Source organism: Chinchilla lanigera, unplaced genomic scaffold (genome assembly GCF_000276665.1).
Source record: "Chinchilla lanigera isolate Chin_1 unplaced genomic scaffold, ChiLan1.0 scaffold00073, whole genome shotgun sequence".
NCBI lineage: Eukaryota > Metazoa > Chordata > Mammalia > Rodentia > Chinchillidae > Chinchilla > Chinchilla lanigera.
Genome location: NW_004955474.1, coordinates 10,886,985 through 10,904,087, shown reverse-complemented (window position 1 = coordinate 10,904,087; position 17,103 = coordinate 10,886,985). Strand labels below are relative to the sequence as shown.

Below are 17,103 nucleotides of genomic sequence, written 5' to 3'. Positions count from 1 at the left end.
AAGAAATTCAGAAGGGACTGTTTTTGAAAAAAATACTTTAGAAATTCAGTCCTTTTGATTAGTAACCACCCTTAGTACCAGGAAAACTTCAAAGTCTTCTCTAAACATTGAATTTTCATCAGTGATACTGCAAGCCTTCGTTCTCATCTTTCATGCTTACCATTGCAATAACTTCAAAAGGATAAAATGAAAGGATGGTAATCTCTCAAAGAAACCTTGTGTTCAGGCCAGTAATTGGGTATTTAGCTATCATGCATTCACAACTAGATAATTGCCTCATTAGATTATGATTTAATAAATATTATAATTAACATTAATTTAAAAAAATAAACACTCAAACCATCAGAAATGAAATCTGGAGCCCAAGGGATGTCTAGAAGAAAATGAAAACGAATTAGAGTGCGTCAAATATGGACATCTTCAAAGGGAGAGAAATCATGTAAGCTTGCCTTTTACTTACTGAAATATGTTCTGCATATTTTATTGTTTTTGTCAGCTTGCTTGTTATAATCCAGCTAGTGAATGTTCAAAGAACATAAAATCCTACAAATAAATAAACTGAATATGAGTGCATTTACAAAAAGGGAACAATTAGAATCAAGAGTCTGACATGTAAGCTTTGATTATATAAAGTAATTATGTTTCCCACTGGTGTTCCAGTAACATCTCATCAATAAAAGAAAAAGTGAAAAGCTTCAAGATTTATGGCACATATTAAAATTCTCAGTATTGGTAACTTGGAAAGCTTAGTTAAATCAGACCATTATTATTAATTAAAATTTTGGGGGATCCAAACTGCAGAATTAGATTATAGACATTCACAGTCAGTATAGGAGGTTATATTGAAAAACAACCAACAAAATTTATGTATGTACATAGGCAAGTAATTCTTCTTGCAAATGCATGTGAGAAATTGTTACACAATTACATTGACCCAAAAGTGCTATGTTAATATTTTTTTAAAAGAAAGAAGCATATATGTGCCATTAACTACTCTCAGTTTATAGGTCTCTCCTTTAGCTTCTGGTGTTTAATAGTCATCCTTTAAAAAGACTGAGATGTTACCGGAATCAATATTTCTCAAATTTATACGGCATGGAGGAGCTGCTGGGCCTCTTGTTCATACTCTGGCTCTGATGCATGTGAGCCGGTGTCTGAGATTTTACCTTTCAACAAGATTCCAAGCTACTTTACACCTCTGCTAGGTTCTGAGCGGAACATAGCTCAACACTTATTAAACACATTTTGTCAATCTTTCAAAGATTATGAAGAAAGAATAGGGAAATATACTTGCTCAAGAGAACCTACATTTAGAAATCTTTGGGAAAGTCAGTACATTTTAAAATTTACTAAAGAAAAGCAAGTAAGGTTTAAGATAAAGAAAATATATTATCATTTTTGAAAGTGTATATTTGCAATCAATCTGCTACATAAAGTAGGAGAATAGATCACATTGAAGATTATCTGTCTTTAACAATTTTCTTTTGGGGCTTTGAGACAAGGTCTCCATATGTAGTTCAGGCTGGCCTTGAACTCACTACGTAGTCAGGTTGGCCTCGAATTCTCAGTGATCTTCCTTCCTCAGATTCCCAAGTGCTGGGATTACAAACATGTACCACTGTGCCTGGGTAATTTTTAATATGAAAAGTAAATGTGAGCATTAATCAGAAAAGTCTAATGAAGGTCTTGCAGCAAAGCGTGTGTGTGTGTGTGTGTGTGTGTGTGTGTGTGTGTGTGTGTATTTGGAGAAGTTGCTGATAAAGTGCAGAATGATCAAAAATAGAAAGAGTAAGCAGGAGGTGATAAAAAACTTTCATGTGGATAGAGGGATTCAAAAATAGAACAAATATTAGGTGACAGGTTAGGGGATTGCAATTGTTTTATTTATAAATGAAAACGGAAATTGAGTTTAAATGACTAATAAGTGTAAAAACACAGCACTCTTCATTTATTAACTCTACCAGTGATAGGGAATCAGGACGTTAAAATAACTCCTCTACAGCCTTGAAGAAATAATTCTAGTAGGTAAATATCTCTATTTTTATACTGCACTCTGAATGTTCATCAGTGATACCATTAGGGCATTATTTTTAGTTTATTTTTACAGTGCCTTTAAAGGAGATTCAGTGAGCAGGGCTGATTTTGTTCAAGAGCAGAACACACCATGATATCATAAGGCTTCAGACCCTGAAACCCTGAAGAGTGAAACCTGAGGAAAAATGGTCATTATTTAATAATTATATTGTTTGAATGCATTGAAAAGGAGACGTCAGAGGGGTGAGTAGGAACAGGAGATATCCAAGTGTTTTTATGCAAGTGTTTTGTTCTTTTTTCACCAATCTCCAGTTACCAAAAGGTGTTTCAAACAAAATTATAAGTTGGAAAGAAAACACAGGATCTGCCTTAGTGATAATGGTAACTGGAAGCTATTGACTGATCTGTGAATCCAATGTGTCAGTCTTCACATTGGAAGGTCGAGAAGGCTGTACTCTTCATACTCTGAAAATAAGCTGGCTCGCTGTTAATCAATGAAAGAGTCCTGATCTTTACCCAAGATGAACATGTAATATTAACGTTTCCATATTTTTTAATTGACAGTGAAAAGGAAACAAAACTCAGTTTTTGAGAAAATAATGAGAAGGATCTCATGGAGCTGCCTTGAGAGGGGCCGCCTGCTAGAAATGGAGAGTTTTTCTGGTTTTGTTTTTGTGTTTTTGTAGAACTTGGGCTGGAACTCAGGCTCTTCACACTCAGTCTCAGCCTTTTCTTATTTTTTCTTGAGATGAGATCTTATTAATTTACTAAGCTGCCCAGCCTGGCCTCCAACTTTCAATCCCACTGCCTCAGCCTCCCAGAGTGATGGGATTACAGGCATGTGCCCCCATGCTTGGGAGAAATATAGGCCTCCAAATTCTGATTTTTGAAAAATAGGAAGAAAAACAGATTGGCCTTAAACTAGCCTTCCATGCATGAAACGTACTCTGTGGGTCAAAAGTCGGATCCACCCTGGGGTTGGCTCTGTAGCAACTGACAGACGAGAGGTAGAAAATTCCCTCATACTCGCGGAGACCATACTTACAAAGAGGAAACAGGCACCAATCATCGCCGCTTTAACTGTCACATCGAGGTCTGCAGGCACATGGATTCCAAAGTTGTCAGCGTTTGTGAAAACATTATTTACAAATCCAGACCAGTACTTTGAAATCTTCCCAACTGTGAGCTTTTCATTCATGGTTTTCACCTTTGAAATAAAAAAATAAGAGGTATAAAATTTGAAGGTTAAAAAGGGATGGTTTTACAGTTTAGTATGTTTACGTCACAAGAGATCAATTATTTTATCCACCATCACTAAGTAGCAAGTCCATGTTACAGATTCCTTTAAGCACAAGTTTGTAAATTTAACTTTACAGTTCATGCTCCAGGAATTATGATTTTATGGCCATTTTCTAATCCACCATAAAACTTTTTTTTTGTATGCAAATTGAGAATATAATGATAATAAATAACAAACGCCAAGGAACCACAAGAGGGCAGCAGGTACACCATTCAACTATACAGTCTAAGCCTGAAGGAATTCGTTTTCCTGGGATCTAGATTTTAAAGCTGAATTCTCCAGTCATGTGTATATATCAACTAATATTTTAGTATTATTAAATCATTAAACAATATAAATTGTTAAATTGGATTTTTATGTTATTCTGAAGACAGTTCCCAAGCCATTCCTTTGTAAGGTTAGTCTTATTTTAACATTAAAAAACTTTCTGAGCTAAAAAACACTCTGGGAAATTCAGACCAATCTGACCTCAAAGTCTGTCAGTCTTTTTCAGGAGTCTACAATTCAGTTTTATCAGTAAAGCATTTTCCTACCCTTCATTTCCCATTATAATGATGAAAGTTATTTAATATAAATTTTAATTTTCCATATGGTGGTAACAAATAGAAATTAGAGAAAGTAATTTAGGGGATTTCAATACCATAAATACTAAATTTATTAAGGTTAAGTTTTCTGTAAGCATATTGCTCTTAAAATATTATGACAAATTCTTTTGGAATATTTGGAACTAGTACATTTCACACTGTACAATTTGTAATGTATGCTAGGTGAATTATTTTCCCTGGAGTCTTGAAAATGGAATGTCATGTGTATATATATATATATATATGGATAATATGTGTAAACTTTAGACTGTCTCCTTTACTTAAAATGTATGTCTAGGGAACTCTGTTTAGATACTTTGTATTGCTATGAATTGAAATTGCAACTATTTATTTTAACTTTCAATTATAGAAAACTGAATGAATTGGCTTACAGAACAAATTTAGCAAATCTTTCAAATATAGCTTTTAAAATCAGTAATATTTTAACAGGTTGTACTTCTGAAATGAGATCTAACATAGGCTATGTGACCACCAGGTCTATAAGAAATAAGATACATAATTTGTTGATTTCTAAGTTATATAAAGTGTGTATGTGTCATTCCATCTACTGCAAACCATCAGAAACATTATGTACCACTATTTTTTGAAATCAGAAAATACTGATAATCTGAAAAAGCCAGAACTATATGTACATGAAAGTTCGGTTTTCAAAGGCTTAGATTTTAAAATAATAAGACATTTGTTATCTTAAATGAGAAACTATAGTACTTTCATCCATTGCAGTTAGTTAAATATATTTTAAAATATTTTTTGATAGCCATAGGTGCTTTTAATTTTTTAAAAATTACTTTGAATAAAACTTGTAATCTACAACAAATATTTTTGCCAAGGTGTCTATTAGAGATATCATGGCCAAGGGAGTATATTTTTGTAAAATTATATTTTTTTATTTCTTGAACTTAACATCTTCAATAATAAATTTGTATTATGGGCACAAAATAATAAGCTTACTAGGTTATTTTACTGTAACTTTCTAAACTTACTTCAGGGATGTTTTATGCATTTTGTGAAATTGAATTTTGTTGCAAAAATGAAGACCTTAATGCAAACTTTATTTTTGTCAGTCATACCTCAAAATCCACATCACCAAAACAGCCACATGTTGCACAAGGACCAACAATTTTCAAAATATCTTCTTTGTCTGCATTTTGGATTGTGAATTTAGGCTGAAAGGGGTCCCACTTCTGTGCCACATAAGCAACCGTAGTACCAGGAGGGGCTTGTATTTCTAACTGCAAGAAGAGATAAAAATAGAACAAGATTTTCTAAGCTTATTATATTTTAATTGCATTATAATGAAAATTTACCTCCAAACAGCACCCCCTTGGGTTTGTACAAGTTATTCTAAATATTACTGCTAACCATTATAAAGCAGGTTTATTTTACATTTATATAACACCTTTGTTACAGACACAAAGAAGTTCACTATACAGATATGTCTGGCACAATGCATAAGAGTTTATTTTGTACTTCCTTTAAGAGAACTGCCCCACGACCATCGTCTGGCCCTAGAGCACTACAATAGCTTCTTCACCATTTTGTTCCAAGTATAACTCTTGGTCAAGCACAGAAATCCCTGTGTTATACCTCATAGAACCTCTTCTGAGATGTAGTCACAGCATACATCTATCCTCTTAACCCACTTTTACCAGTTACCAAGTGTTCATCTTTTTTCTATTCAAATTGTCAACTTTCAGATTCTTTGCACTTAATTTAAAAGAAACAAATACATTTTTTGCAGATTTTCAGTTATTGAACAAACACCAATTTGATTGTTGGTTCACATCTTTTAAAGTATTAACACTAGATATTTGCAGTTTTTCAATTTGAGGCATAATTTTAGCATTTGACCCTATTATTTACATATGTATATAAACCAAGTCAAATCATTAAGTAATGTGAGTCAGGGTGGGTACAAATAAGACATATTGTTTGCTTTTAAATTAAAACAGCTCTTCATCATTTAATCTTCTTTTCCCTTTTCTTCCTAAGCTCACAGTCCTGTGTTCATGTCTGTAGCGTACTTGGATAAGCAGAGGTGGGTTTACTTGATGGTTAGGATTACACATATTTGTTCTGAGATGATTTCTAAAGCAACTGGTTTGGGGGCTGGGGATTTAGCTCAGCGGCAAAGCGCCTGCCTGGCAAGCGCAAAGTCGTGAGTTCGGTTCCCGGTACCGGAGAAAAACCAAAAAAAAAAAAAAAAATAAAGCAACTGGTTTGATTTTGAACAAATTAAAAAGATTAGTGACTGTCAAGACACATCTTATATTTTTATTTATATGACACTAGGCTACTACACAGATATATTGATTATCAGAAATTAAAAAATTGTTGCATATATGTGTTATTATTGATTATACTATCAGTACATTAACCTTACATATATGCTCAGTAGGAGGATGAAAATTCTTAGGCTTTGTGACTGAGTTCTTGAATCATTTCATCACTTAACTGCTTGCCTATAAATAGTTGGAGAATTAACTTCAATAGATATTGTTAGAAGCTTCCTCAAATAAGCACCTTTGCTATTAATATTTGTCACTGTCCTAAGGACATTGCTTATACACAGGTCTTCAGCAGAGAAGCTTGGGGTTAAGTTGGGACATGTAGATCAAGTTTCCTTAGTGGCTTTTGCTGAGTGTGTGATCATAGGCAAGGTACCTCCTCTGGTTGCCTGGATTACAAGAGGCAGATAATAAAACCAGCTCTTTCTGCCTCACAAAGTTGTCATATCAAAGTAAGTAAAATAAGCAAAAGTTCTGCATTGATTCAATGACATCGTTGCTTATGTTCATGAGAATTATTTAATAGGTTTATTACATAATGATGAAAATCTATTAAAATAAGATGATTTACTATTGCCTCTAGAACAATAACATCGCCTTTGCTAATCTCTATTTGGAATTTGTCATAAACGGGCAAGCGGGATGTGAAATCCCATGTCATGTGACACCTGATGAAGAGAACACCTCAGAGTTTAGTGCCATGGACTTTGTTGCTATTAGGGAAGCCAAGGGTAGTTTTGTTGAATGGTGGAACTTGCAGACATTACAACTACATGGCTAATACGAGGGTTACAGAGGATGTGTCTCATTTACGTGACGCGGGGGCTGTGTTTATCAATTAGCATCATAGAAGCTACCACAGTTTTTGGTTGGAGAGGAATAAATTCTAGTGACTCACCAAATCTCAAGTTTTCTGATATTAGAACACAAGATACACATTCAAACAATTGAAAAATTAATTGCCGCATAGCTTCTGACAAAAGACTTAAAGAAATAATTGCTGATCTTCAAAAATAAAACGACACTCAGAGCCAGTAACTCACCTCTTGTAGGTAACAAGGACACCAGCAGCTGTTACACCTTAAGGGCCGGTTTACTGTAATCACCTCTCGACCTGAGTTATCTGTGATTTTCAGAGTGCAGGATCGCAACGTGGAGCAGAACGTACGATTAAAACAGATGCTCTCCTCCACTGCAAAGTAAATTCGTTGTCCCAAGCCGTTTTTAATCTCATATTTGTTGGAGGTTTCAGTGCCAAGAATCACTAACAGAGAAAGCATATTTTACAACACAATGCTTTAGTTAGTACCAACACTTTTAAATAAGGGGAGGTGTTTGTCAATGGAAACAAGCAAGAGATTAACGATTACATACAAATGCCCTTTCATGCTTTAAATTTGGAGGACTCAGCCATAAAAATACAGTAAGCTCTTGAAGTAAAGCTATGTAATTAATTTATTTTGATTCAGAAATATGACCAAACATATTAGTGTCATTCTTCAAATAAAGAACCAATACTACAAAGAAGAATCTATGACTCCAACTCATCCTATCATTACTATGCAAGTTATTGGTACCATTTACAGTGATGATAATGATTGTGTTAAAATCTCTGGTAATACACCTGCAGCTGTGTACTATCCAACGCTATATTTAAATTTTGACATATTTTAGAAATCATGTAGATTACTATGAGCATAAAATACCTAAGTAAATTGAAATCAGTCAATCTCATAAATTTATATACTCATAAATAATATAGCTGTTTGCTTAATAACTGATGAAATGATGAAACAGTGGCAATCTGATTTGATGGTTTTTTATTATTTAATCTCATCTTTGATTTCTGAGACTGTTAAGAAATTTAAATACTAGCTTGAATGGGAATGAGCAAGTCCCTTTAGTTATTTTAAGATCAAATATAATTTTAGAATTTGGCCTACAGTAGCACCAAAGACAGAGAATTCTGTACTTTTAGCTATATTTCAATCACACTAATCATTTTACTTTTAGTTTTTATTAAAACACCAGTCAAATGCTCTTTTTGATCTAATTTTACTCTATATGTTTAACATTATTGTTTATAATATTTTTAGATGTAAAGAAACTTCTGAAATTAAAACATTTTCAACAGTTTTAGTAAATGCAGAATATAATGTACTTACTTCCCAGAAGCTCCACCTGCTGGTGTATAATTATCAGGTCTAACTGTTAAAGGATGACAGAAAGGAAATAAATATTATGTCACAACATATCATAAATCTTTAGAGATATTGCCAGTAACCTACTTCTGGTACTACATGAAATCAGCTGATTTTGGCATTCTCTACTAAACTGGTTGAAATGATGTTACACCTTATGATGCAAACAAGGATAAAATGTGTTTTATTCAAGTAAAACTGTGCATTAACTCTTAAAATTCCAAGGTAGATTTATCAGAAATAATGACAGTGGTTAACTTTGTGCTTTTTTTCGTGATAATGAGGAAAAAGAGGCAATTTGGAAACAAGTCTAAGATGTTTTAAAATTTCCTACAATTTATTTTTAAAGAAATGAAGAAATGCAATAATGATTTGAATGAGTGTCTAGCCACCCGACCCAAATTCACTAACTCAGAGTCAATCTGCAAGCCTGTAACTCATATTGGTCAAGGATCAAACATCTTTGTTTAAAATGAAAACATTTATTTAAAACAATATTTCCCAGACATACTGTCTTTAGGCTAGGAAAATCTGTAGAGGTCAACAAAATATAAACAAAATAAAAGTTCTGCTACAGAGTATGTGACATTTATGTTCTGTAATTGAAAAGAGAATTGACTTGCAGAGATTAAGTGTCCATAGGTAGTCCAAAATGACTATTAAAATATGCAATGCATATTGCTTTTAAAAAGGAAATGCAAAGCATGTTTTTTTGGAATAATGTAATGTATATTTTTAATTTGATCTTCACTACTTAAAGATCCACTAAAGCAAAATCCTGAACACTGCTGCAACTGTTGATATTTCTAAAGTTTCACTTTTTATTTTGCCTTAATATTTCATTCACTTCATTCTCTGTCTTAGTCAGCACACTAAGAATTGTTAAACCAAACAAATAATTGCTAAAATTTGATATCGGTTGTATACCACAAACACAAAAGGTGAAACTTCATTATTTCCTTTTATTTTCTTCTTGAATATATTGATATAAGTTTAAGACCAATATTATTTTTTCTTTTTTAAACGTTAGTACTGATAAAAGAGTACATGGCATCATTCTTTTAAAGATTCACAATGTTTTGGCAAATTTTTCAGATATTTGATGTGAGATATGCTAAATTCATTTTAACAATTATAACAAAACACTTTTTAAAAAATTAGAACAAGTCTTCTATAGTGTATTGCATTAGTTTTGAGCTCTTTTGAGGAAATGGAGACGTGTGGGTAAAGAAGACCTGAGCCTCACAGCGGACACACGTGATTATTTAGCAGCATATCTCTATAGAAGTAACTTAGGAATGGACAAATAGGAGGTCAAGACCAAGGTATCTAAACTTGGGAACTCTGAATATTGGTGTTACAGAACTAATGCTACTCTTAAGATCTGAGATTATCAATTGATCAAAAGTGAAAAGAGTTGTACCTTTATAATGTTCAATAATAGCTGTTGTTGATCAAGTGATTACCATCACTATGCTGTATATTTTAATATAATGTCTGGTACAATCCTTACAAAAATTCAAAGAGGTGGATATCAATTTTAGACTAAGGAAATAGTATTAGAGAGATTAAGGCATTTACCAAGCTCATAAAGCATGTCAATTACCACCAATTCTGATATGACTCCTAAATTGTCATGCTACTGACACTACTGAATTAAGGAACTAGAAGAAATAATTCTTAAGTAACACTCTGAAGTGTGAATGCCTTTATTTCCTATTTTCTTTAATACGTACCTCATACTCTGTAATAATATTTGATCTGATTTCTCTTTGTGGGTAAATCTCCTGGATTTGAAGTTCTTGATTTTTGATGTTCTTGTAGTTTCCTTTAAGTAGCTCTGAGCCACTTATAAACCATGGTCCAAATGGACCCTTTCCATTGTTTTCTATTGGTTGATGGACTAGGAATTGATGGAAATTTTAAACAGATTGAATTATATATTCAGGTGTCGGGGCAAGAACTCCTTAAGCATGAAAGCTGTAGAAATGAAATTATAATGACAGCCTTGGCTATACAGCTTAAGAATCCTTTTTTTCTTTTAAATGTGGTTTACAGGTATCATTGATTCCATTAATATTGTATATATATTTGAAAATAGTTTAGATATTTACATGTGACTTTTCTCATACCTATTGGGGACCAAATTTTAATGATTCATTATTGCATAATTATCACTAATTATAATTAGTTATTATAATGAGTTTTCTATCTTCATATTACAAGATAAAATGTTATTAACTATTATAAATATGTAAATCTAATCTAAAAGGAATCTATTAACTTTATCCTTAGATTTAACCTGAATTATATATGTATTTTTTTCAACTTGTTTATGAAAATATTTTTCTCAGTAGTCATTCAATAAACTTCCTTCATAATAAAGTAAAATTTTAAATAATTGCCTAAGTTTTTACATAGGAAGATTTTTACTATATGATTTCCTGTATATTTGTTGCAGAATGTATAATTTCCAAGTGTTCATAGTTTCCTTCAGTTTTCAGTTGAAAGTTAACACTAAAAATTTATGTCCAGGCTCATGGCATAATACTCATGAAATGCTCATCCATTCCTTTATGCATGTACTGGTTCAAAGTACATAAATGTTCTTTTAGTCTAAAGTGAGTTAAGTTATTCCCTTTAGAAGTAAAATGTTCAACAGTGTGTGGTATGTTTTGTTTTCTGGGGAAGGTTTGGAGAGGTACATTTTTGGCAAAATGTACTCAATTTTGCATCGAATGCAATGTGTTCAGATTTCTATGCATTGAATGTTAAAAAATGTATTCATGTCAGGCATCTGGCTCTGGGTGTGTCATCATTCATGGGTGGAGGAAGAAGATGGGATGACCATATGTGATCATCAAACCTCAGCCCTCTGGCACTGGTATATCACTTTTATACTTGGCAAAACCCTGTCTGACAACATTCCCAAACAGCTTGCAGCAGTTAATCAACTCTAGTCAGCTATTACAGCTGATCCTTCCTGCAGATGGAAGACGGTAGGTTAGCGTTTCCAGCTCTTTTACATATCTCCCTGAGCACTCCAGTCTCTAAAGTACGTTTGTCTGCCAGTGGGTTTCTGGAGAAGGCATCTGCAATTACAAACATTTTCCCAGGAACATATGCTGCGTGCAGCTTAAACCCTATCAGGCATAACAGAAATCTCCTGTACCTTCAGGGAATTAACACAGAGGTTTGATTTTGATAAAGGAGACAGACTTTATAGTTTGAAAGAATGCCAGACAAGCCGAACATTGCAGCAGATGTGCTGACATCTCAATATTAGTGTAAGTGCATTTCTAATATTTGTAGAACAAAACACAAAACCAATTATATACATCTGTATATATTGCAATTGCTGTACATTTGTGATATTACTCAGGTGACGATCTTTGCTAACTGAATTATTATAAAGCTTGGATTACTGTGTACTCTGCAATGACTAGAGCAGTGACTGTCCTTAATAGTAGTTATCTTTCAAGAAAACTGACCTGGAGATACACTACTATCAGAAGGCAGGAATGGTGAATCAGAAATTTGCTTTCCCTTGTATTTTCACCTTCCTTTGAAGATTTGGTTGAACTCTCAGCTCACAGAAAAAGTCTGCTTGAGTGTTTAGGGCTTTAACAATCTTGTCTTTACACACCTGCCTATATTAGAACTGTGTACTTTGTTTTCTTTCTTTTGCGGGGGGTGAGATAGGGATTGAGCCTTGGCTTCTCACATGCTAAGCAAGCAGTCTAGAATGCGGAGCTACATCTTGGGGTGTTTTAAACTTTTTAGTTTGAGATAGGGTCTTGCTAAGTTGCCTAGACTCATATCGAACTTGGGAACTTGCAGTCCTCTGGCCTGCATTTTCCAAGAAGTTGGGATTGCAGATGTGTGCCACTACATATAGCAACCGGGCTTTTGTATAAATCCTTTCACTTTTAATCAACAATTTTTATTTTACCAATTAGGATGCAAAGATTTTGGGTGAGAGAGGCTATGTCTCATGCTTCTTATATGCCTTAAGTATAGCAAATACTCAATAAATATTCAGTTAACTGAATAGCTGTAGGCAACTGAGACATATTAGACAATTCCCCTAGGATAAGTTTGCCAGCACCTGAACAGAGAACAGAAGGTAGATAAATGTGCTAAATAGCTCTATCGAAAATATTTAGTTTCATCAGTCTGTTAAGTAAATGGAGAAGATACAATTAGCAATGAAAGAAAACAAATTCTTCCTAAATAAAACAGATAGTTTATAATTTCATAATTTATAAGGCCTCTCTTGGTTCACTAAATTATTGAAGCCTTTAAACACTGGCTGAAAAACAAAAATCTAAGCTTGTGTTAGTTTTAAGGCAAAATATTTGTGGAAATAAAAAGGTATAAACACCTGGTTTAAATATTCTAGACCAGGAACCACACTGACTGTTGGCAGGAAGCTGCTTGGTGGACGGGGTCCTGGCTGCCATACTTGGTTCCCTGCATTGGAGGACGAGATGACACAGCTTTGGTCTGGGTCTGGAGTTCCAGGAAGAAAATGAGGTAGGCGTCTACCTTTTTGGTTCTGTGTATCTGCAAGAGAAAAAAAATCTCAACACCTATTTACACCAAGGCCATTTCATGTAATGCCTCTTAAAATATTTGTCAATTCTTTGTTTTGTTTTGTTTGTCCTGGGAATCAAACTCAGGACCTTGTGCTTGCCAGGCAGGTACTTCAGCCACTAAACTACATCCCCAGTCCACTGAGCTACATCCCTAGTTCCCAATTCTTGATTTAGATGATAGTTTATATTCTTCCTTTTACTGCAGTGCCTTTTCCTATATTTTCAACTTTTTTTTTTTTTTTTGTCTTTTTGAGACAGGGTCTCACTGTGCAGTTCAGGCTGACCTTGAGCTCACTTTGTAGCCCAGGCTAGTCTCGAACTTGCAACGATCCTCCTGCCTCAGCCTCCCAAGGGCTGGGATTACAGGCGTGTGCCACCACTCCTGGCTCTCAATTTTTTGTTGCCACTGTTATTTGACCTTTAATTTGGATAAAAAGAAATTTGGGAGAATACTAGTAGTAACTTGAGAAAAAGGTAAACAACTTGACTAAAGTAATGACTGAGTTGTGTACATGTGTTTATGACATGCATCACATGGGCTCACCATAATACTTGAGGTACACCATTGGTTACAATGACAGAATATGATGTTTGACTTTAATTCATGTTCTAAAGACACATGAATGGGAGAGATAAATAAACTAAGGCTAGATTAACACAAAGGGGAAATTTATAGCAGCTACACAAAGATTTGAATAAATATTCTCAATATATATGTACTAAGATTGGAGTGGCATATATATCATTAACGATAGATTACAGTGGTATTCCTTCAACCTTGATACACAGTTCATGGAAGTTTGTGTGAAGGGTACTTTTCTGTACCTTTTAAATACAGGAAGATGTTAATTGACAGTACAGTTTCATGGGCAAAAAACATCATAAAGTTACAAGTGATTTTTTGAATATACTTGAAGAAAACTATCCTAAAAATGTTTTAGGTAAATAATGATGATAATTTGACTTGTCTTCTCAAACAAGAGTGCTAATTCCAAAGGGAGCTGCATTGTCACTTCTATTCTCTTAAGTAGCACAGGTTCTGTAACAAGTATTTTATCAACAGCATAAGTTAAGTATTGTGAGTAGATCTCAGAAGGAGTGTTAATTTTCCACCTAAAGTTTTGCCTCTAAGTTTAGTCTTAAGCTTTTATTATTACTGAGTATTACCGTGTTTTTGGTAGATTAATCATAGTTTGATCATAATATTGCTTTCTAGTCACAAGTTCCCTCAAAGACCCAGACCAGCAGATGAAGAAGGAACTCCTTTGAATTTCTATCTGGCTTTGAATTTCTATCTACTCTTTTAAAAATGTATAACTAGCTTATAAACATTTTATGCACTCTGCAACTCTACCTTACAGGCTGCTGTGCTGGTATAACTCTTATTCTATAAAGTAATGAAGCATTTTGGACTGTTAGTGTCAGTTAAATGAAAGAAAACACTTGTGAAGGTTTTGTTTATCATCAAATATAAAATATAAGTATATCAAAACTCATGATTTTGTTATTTCTTGTGTATATTGTCTGTAAACTTTCCCAGTGATTCTCAGAGACTTGGCTAAATTAAATGGTGATGAAAAAGAAAAAGATCACCTCATCTGTTTAATATTAAATAGTGTTTAAATTGGGTTTTGTTAAATGAAGTAAATATACACATTTCTTTGAGTAGTTCATCAATTTATTTTAGGATATTATAAATTTTTGAACTCATCCTATTATAATTAGATTAAAAATTTCTGCTAATTATACAAATCATAATTTTATGCTAAACTGTTCATTCCATCCTAGTGTGTAATGATTTGGTCTGATGATGGAATAGCAACATGTTATAATTTCATTTTTATACAAATTTCACAAGTATTTTTAGTGGAAATACAACATTTTAATCCTTAAAAAGAACATGTCTTATCTTTTGAAAGCTTAAGACAGTAGCAATGATATTTCTATAGGGCTAGGGAATTAAGGGAAATCTTACCAAGTCTCTCTCCTTTCAATTCCCTAGTTGATTTGCTTGGTTAAATAGATATTTTGTTTGAATTCTTATATTTAATTTATTGTCAAAATTTTTTGAAAGATTTTTGATTTGTCAGCCAGTAACATTTATTTTTAATTCTTAAAATTTAAGGGCTAACATTAACATATACGGTGTTATTTATAATAGTTTGATATATAACATTTTGAACAACAGTGAGAAATTAAGTCATTTGAACTATTCCTTAACACTTACAAATCTTTGTGTGAAATGTTTTCTTTAGATCCCTTTAAGCTTGTAATTTTGTCTTGTCCTTGTGTTTGACATTCAGTATTACTGTTCTTATTTTGCTATGCATTTTTTCTTACTAACGCACTAGGTTTATCCATGACAACTGAAACATTTTTACATCTGAACTTTTACATTCTCTCAGGTAAAGTGTGTGTGTGTGTGTGTGTGTGTGTGTGTGCATGCGTGCGCTTACTCATGCACATTCTCCTTCGAGTTAAAATTTTAGAAATTTTAAAATTCCAATGTTCCAAAGAAACAAATGATAGCTTTTAAAGTATCAATATCACTGATTATAACCCTTTAACAACTGTATATATTTAGTCATAATTTAGGACAAAATTTATTAGCTGGCTATAGTTTTTCTTACCTTTAGAGGCCATGAAGATGTCTGAGTCACTTCCTCCAGGCAATCAGGTTAAAAGAAAATGCTTTTTTGTTGCAGCACAGACAGAAAACAGCATGCATAAAACTTCAGAAGGTGTCTGCTTGCCTCATGTCAGCTTACAAATAACAGGGGGAAGGAGTGCCTTGCTCTTTCAAGACTGCTTGGTTTTATCTGTTTGGACAACAGGGGGAGATGAAGTTATTCCCAAAGGTAAACACTAGTAGGAAACCATCCTGTCATGTAGTGGAGGAAGATACTATTTAAAAATAACATAAGCTAGAAAGGAAAGCAAACAGTACTCATTTTAAGAGTTTTATTTGCACTCAGATATTTTATACTTCTTAGAATATACATGTCTATATTCACCTTTACATTGGGAATTGTTTTTAATTTCTAGAAGTCTTCTATGCCTGAAGCTCTGATTTAAAAAAAAAAATCCTGTAATATTTAAGATTGTCACAGTTGTCAATACATTTCTTTACATGTGGAAAATTTTTGAACATAATTATTACTTTCTTTTGAAAAAACCCACCCTCCCCAAAAAGGAAAATGTATTCCCTACTCTTCATGCATATAAATAAACCTTTATTTTCATTTTAAAATTAAATCTGATTAATCAGAGGACTTTGGAAACAAATATTTAATTACCTCCTGCACATTATCAAAACATACAGACATTTAACTGCATTGAATAGTAAAAAGAATCACCATAAACTTGACTAGACCTCTGGAATTTCAAAATGTAGCTGCCAATGGAAACTTTGCTAACTCTGTCAGTTGCCCTGGTTGGCTTGTTTTGGAGAGGGTGGACTTGCAGGTGATATTGTCTTTTCAGTAACACTGTCTACTTGTAAAAATAGTTAAGTGGCCATAGAAAGTCTAACAACGAAAAACTAAAAGTCAGCCTCCTAGATTGCAAACTGTCAAAAGCTTATACTTATCTTATTTGGCAAAGAGAGATTTTTAAGTTCGAGCTGTTATCGTATAAGTTAGTCATCAATGCGTAGAAAAGATATGAACAGGCAATTTGTATTTTTAAATTAAATTTCTTAATGTTTTCTTTGGACATTTGCAAAAAGTTCAATACAAAGCAATTGAATTACTTACCTATCATGGAAGATATTTTAAGTTGTCCTCATAATTGACAATTTAGTTTTGACAGTTCTGCAAGGCATCAACCAACTTTGAAATGAAAATAAAAATCTAAGCAAATTAAACATTTAATCTGTAGAAGGCAGGCCACTCCTATATCTAGACATGGTCATCTGACTGACAAATGGTATCTTCAACTATTTAATATGAAACAGAGACTTCCCAGGCCACCTGGCAATGACATTTAAAATTGGTCCGGTCTTGTCTTTTTAAAGGCTTGGCCTTTGCTTAGCTAGGGTCTTCCTTCTCTCCATTCTTGTTTTTAGACTTTCTCAAG

At 33.3% G+C, this 17,103-nt stretch overlaps 1 protein-coding gene across 2 annotated transcripts in view; it reads right to left on the bottom strand.

Moving 5' to 3' along the window:
• Positions 1-286: 286 nt before the first annotated feature.
• Plscr5 (phospholipid scramblase family, member 5) overlaps positions 287-17,103 on the bottom strand; it is a 47,844-nt gene continuing 31,027 nt past the window's right edge. For both annotated transcript variants that reach the window (XM_013502715.1, XM_005401429.2), the window contains 8 exons: positions 15,657-15,845; positions 12,813-12,994; positions 8,393-8,435; positions 7,271-7,491; positions 5,010-5,171; positions 3,080-3,241; positions 461-543; positions 287-373 (listed from right to left, as the gene is read on the bottom strand). In XM_013502715.1, the coding sequence (XP_013358169.1) occupies positions 505-543; positions 3,080-3,241; positions 5,010-5,171; positions 7,271-7,491; positions 8,393-8,435; positions 12,813-12,994; positions 15,657-15,669 (822 nt within the window). In that variant the 5' untranslated portion in view covers positions 15,670-15,845 and the 3' untranslated portion in view covers positions 287-373; positions 461-504. The remainder of the gene's footprint in view (positions 374-460; positions 544-3,079; positions 3,242-5,009; positions 5,172-7,270; positions 7,492-8,392; positions 8,436-12,812; positions 12,995-15,656; positions 15,846-17,103) is intronic.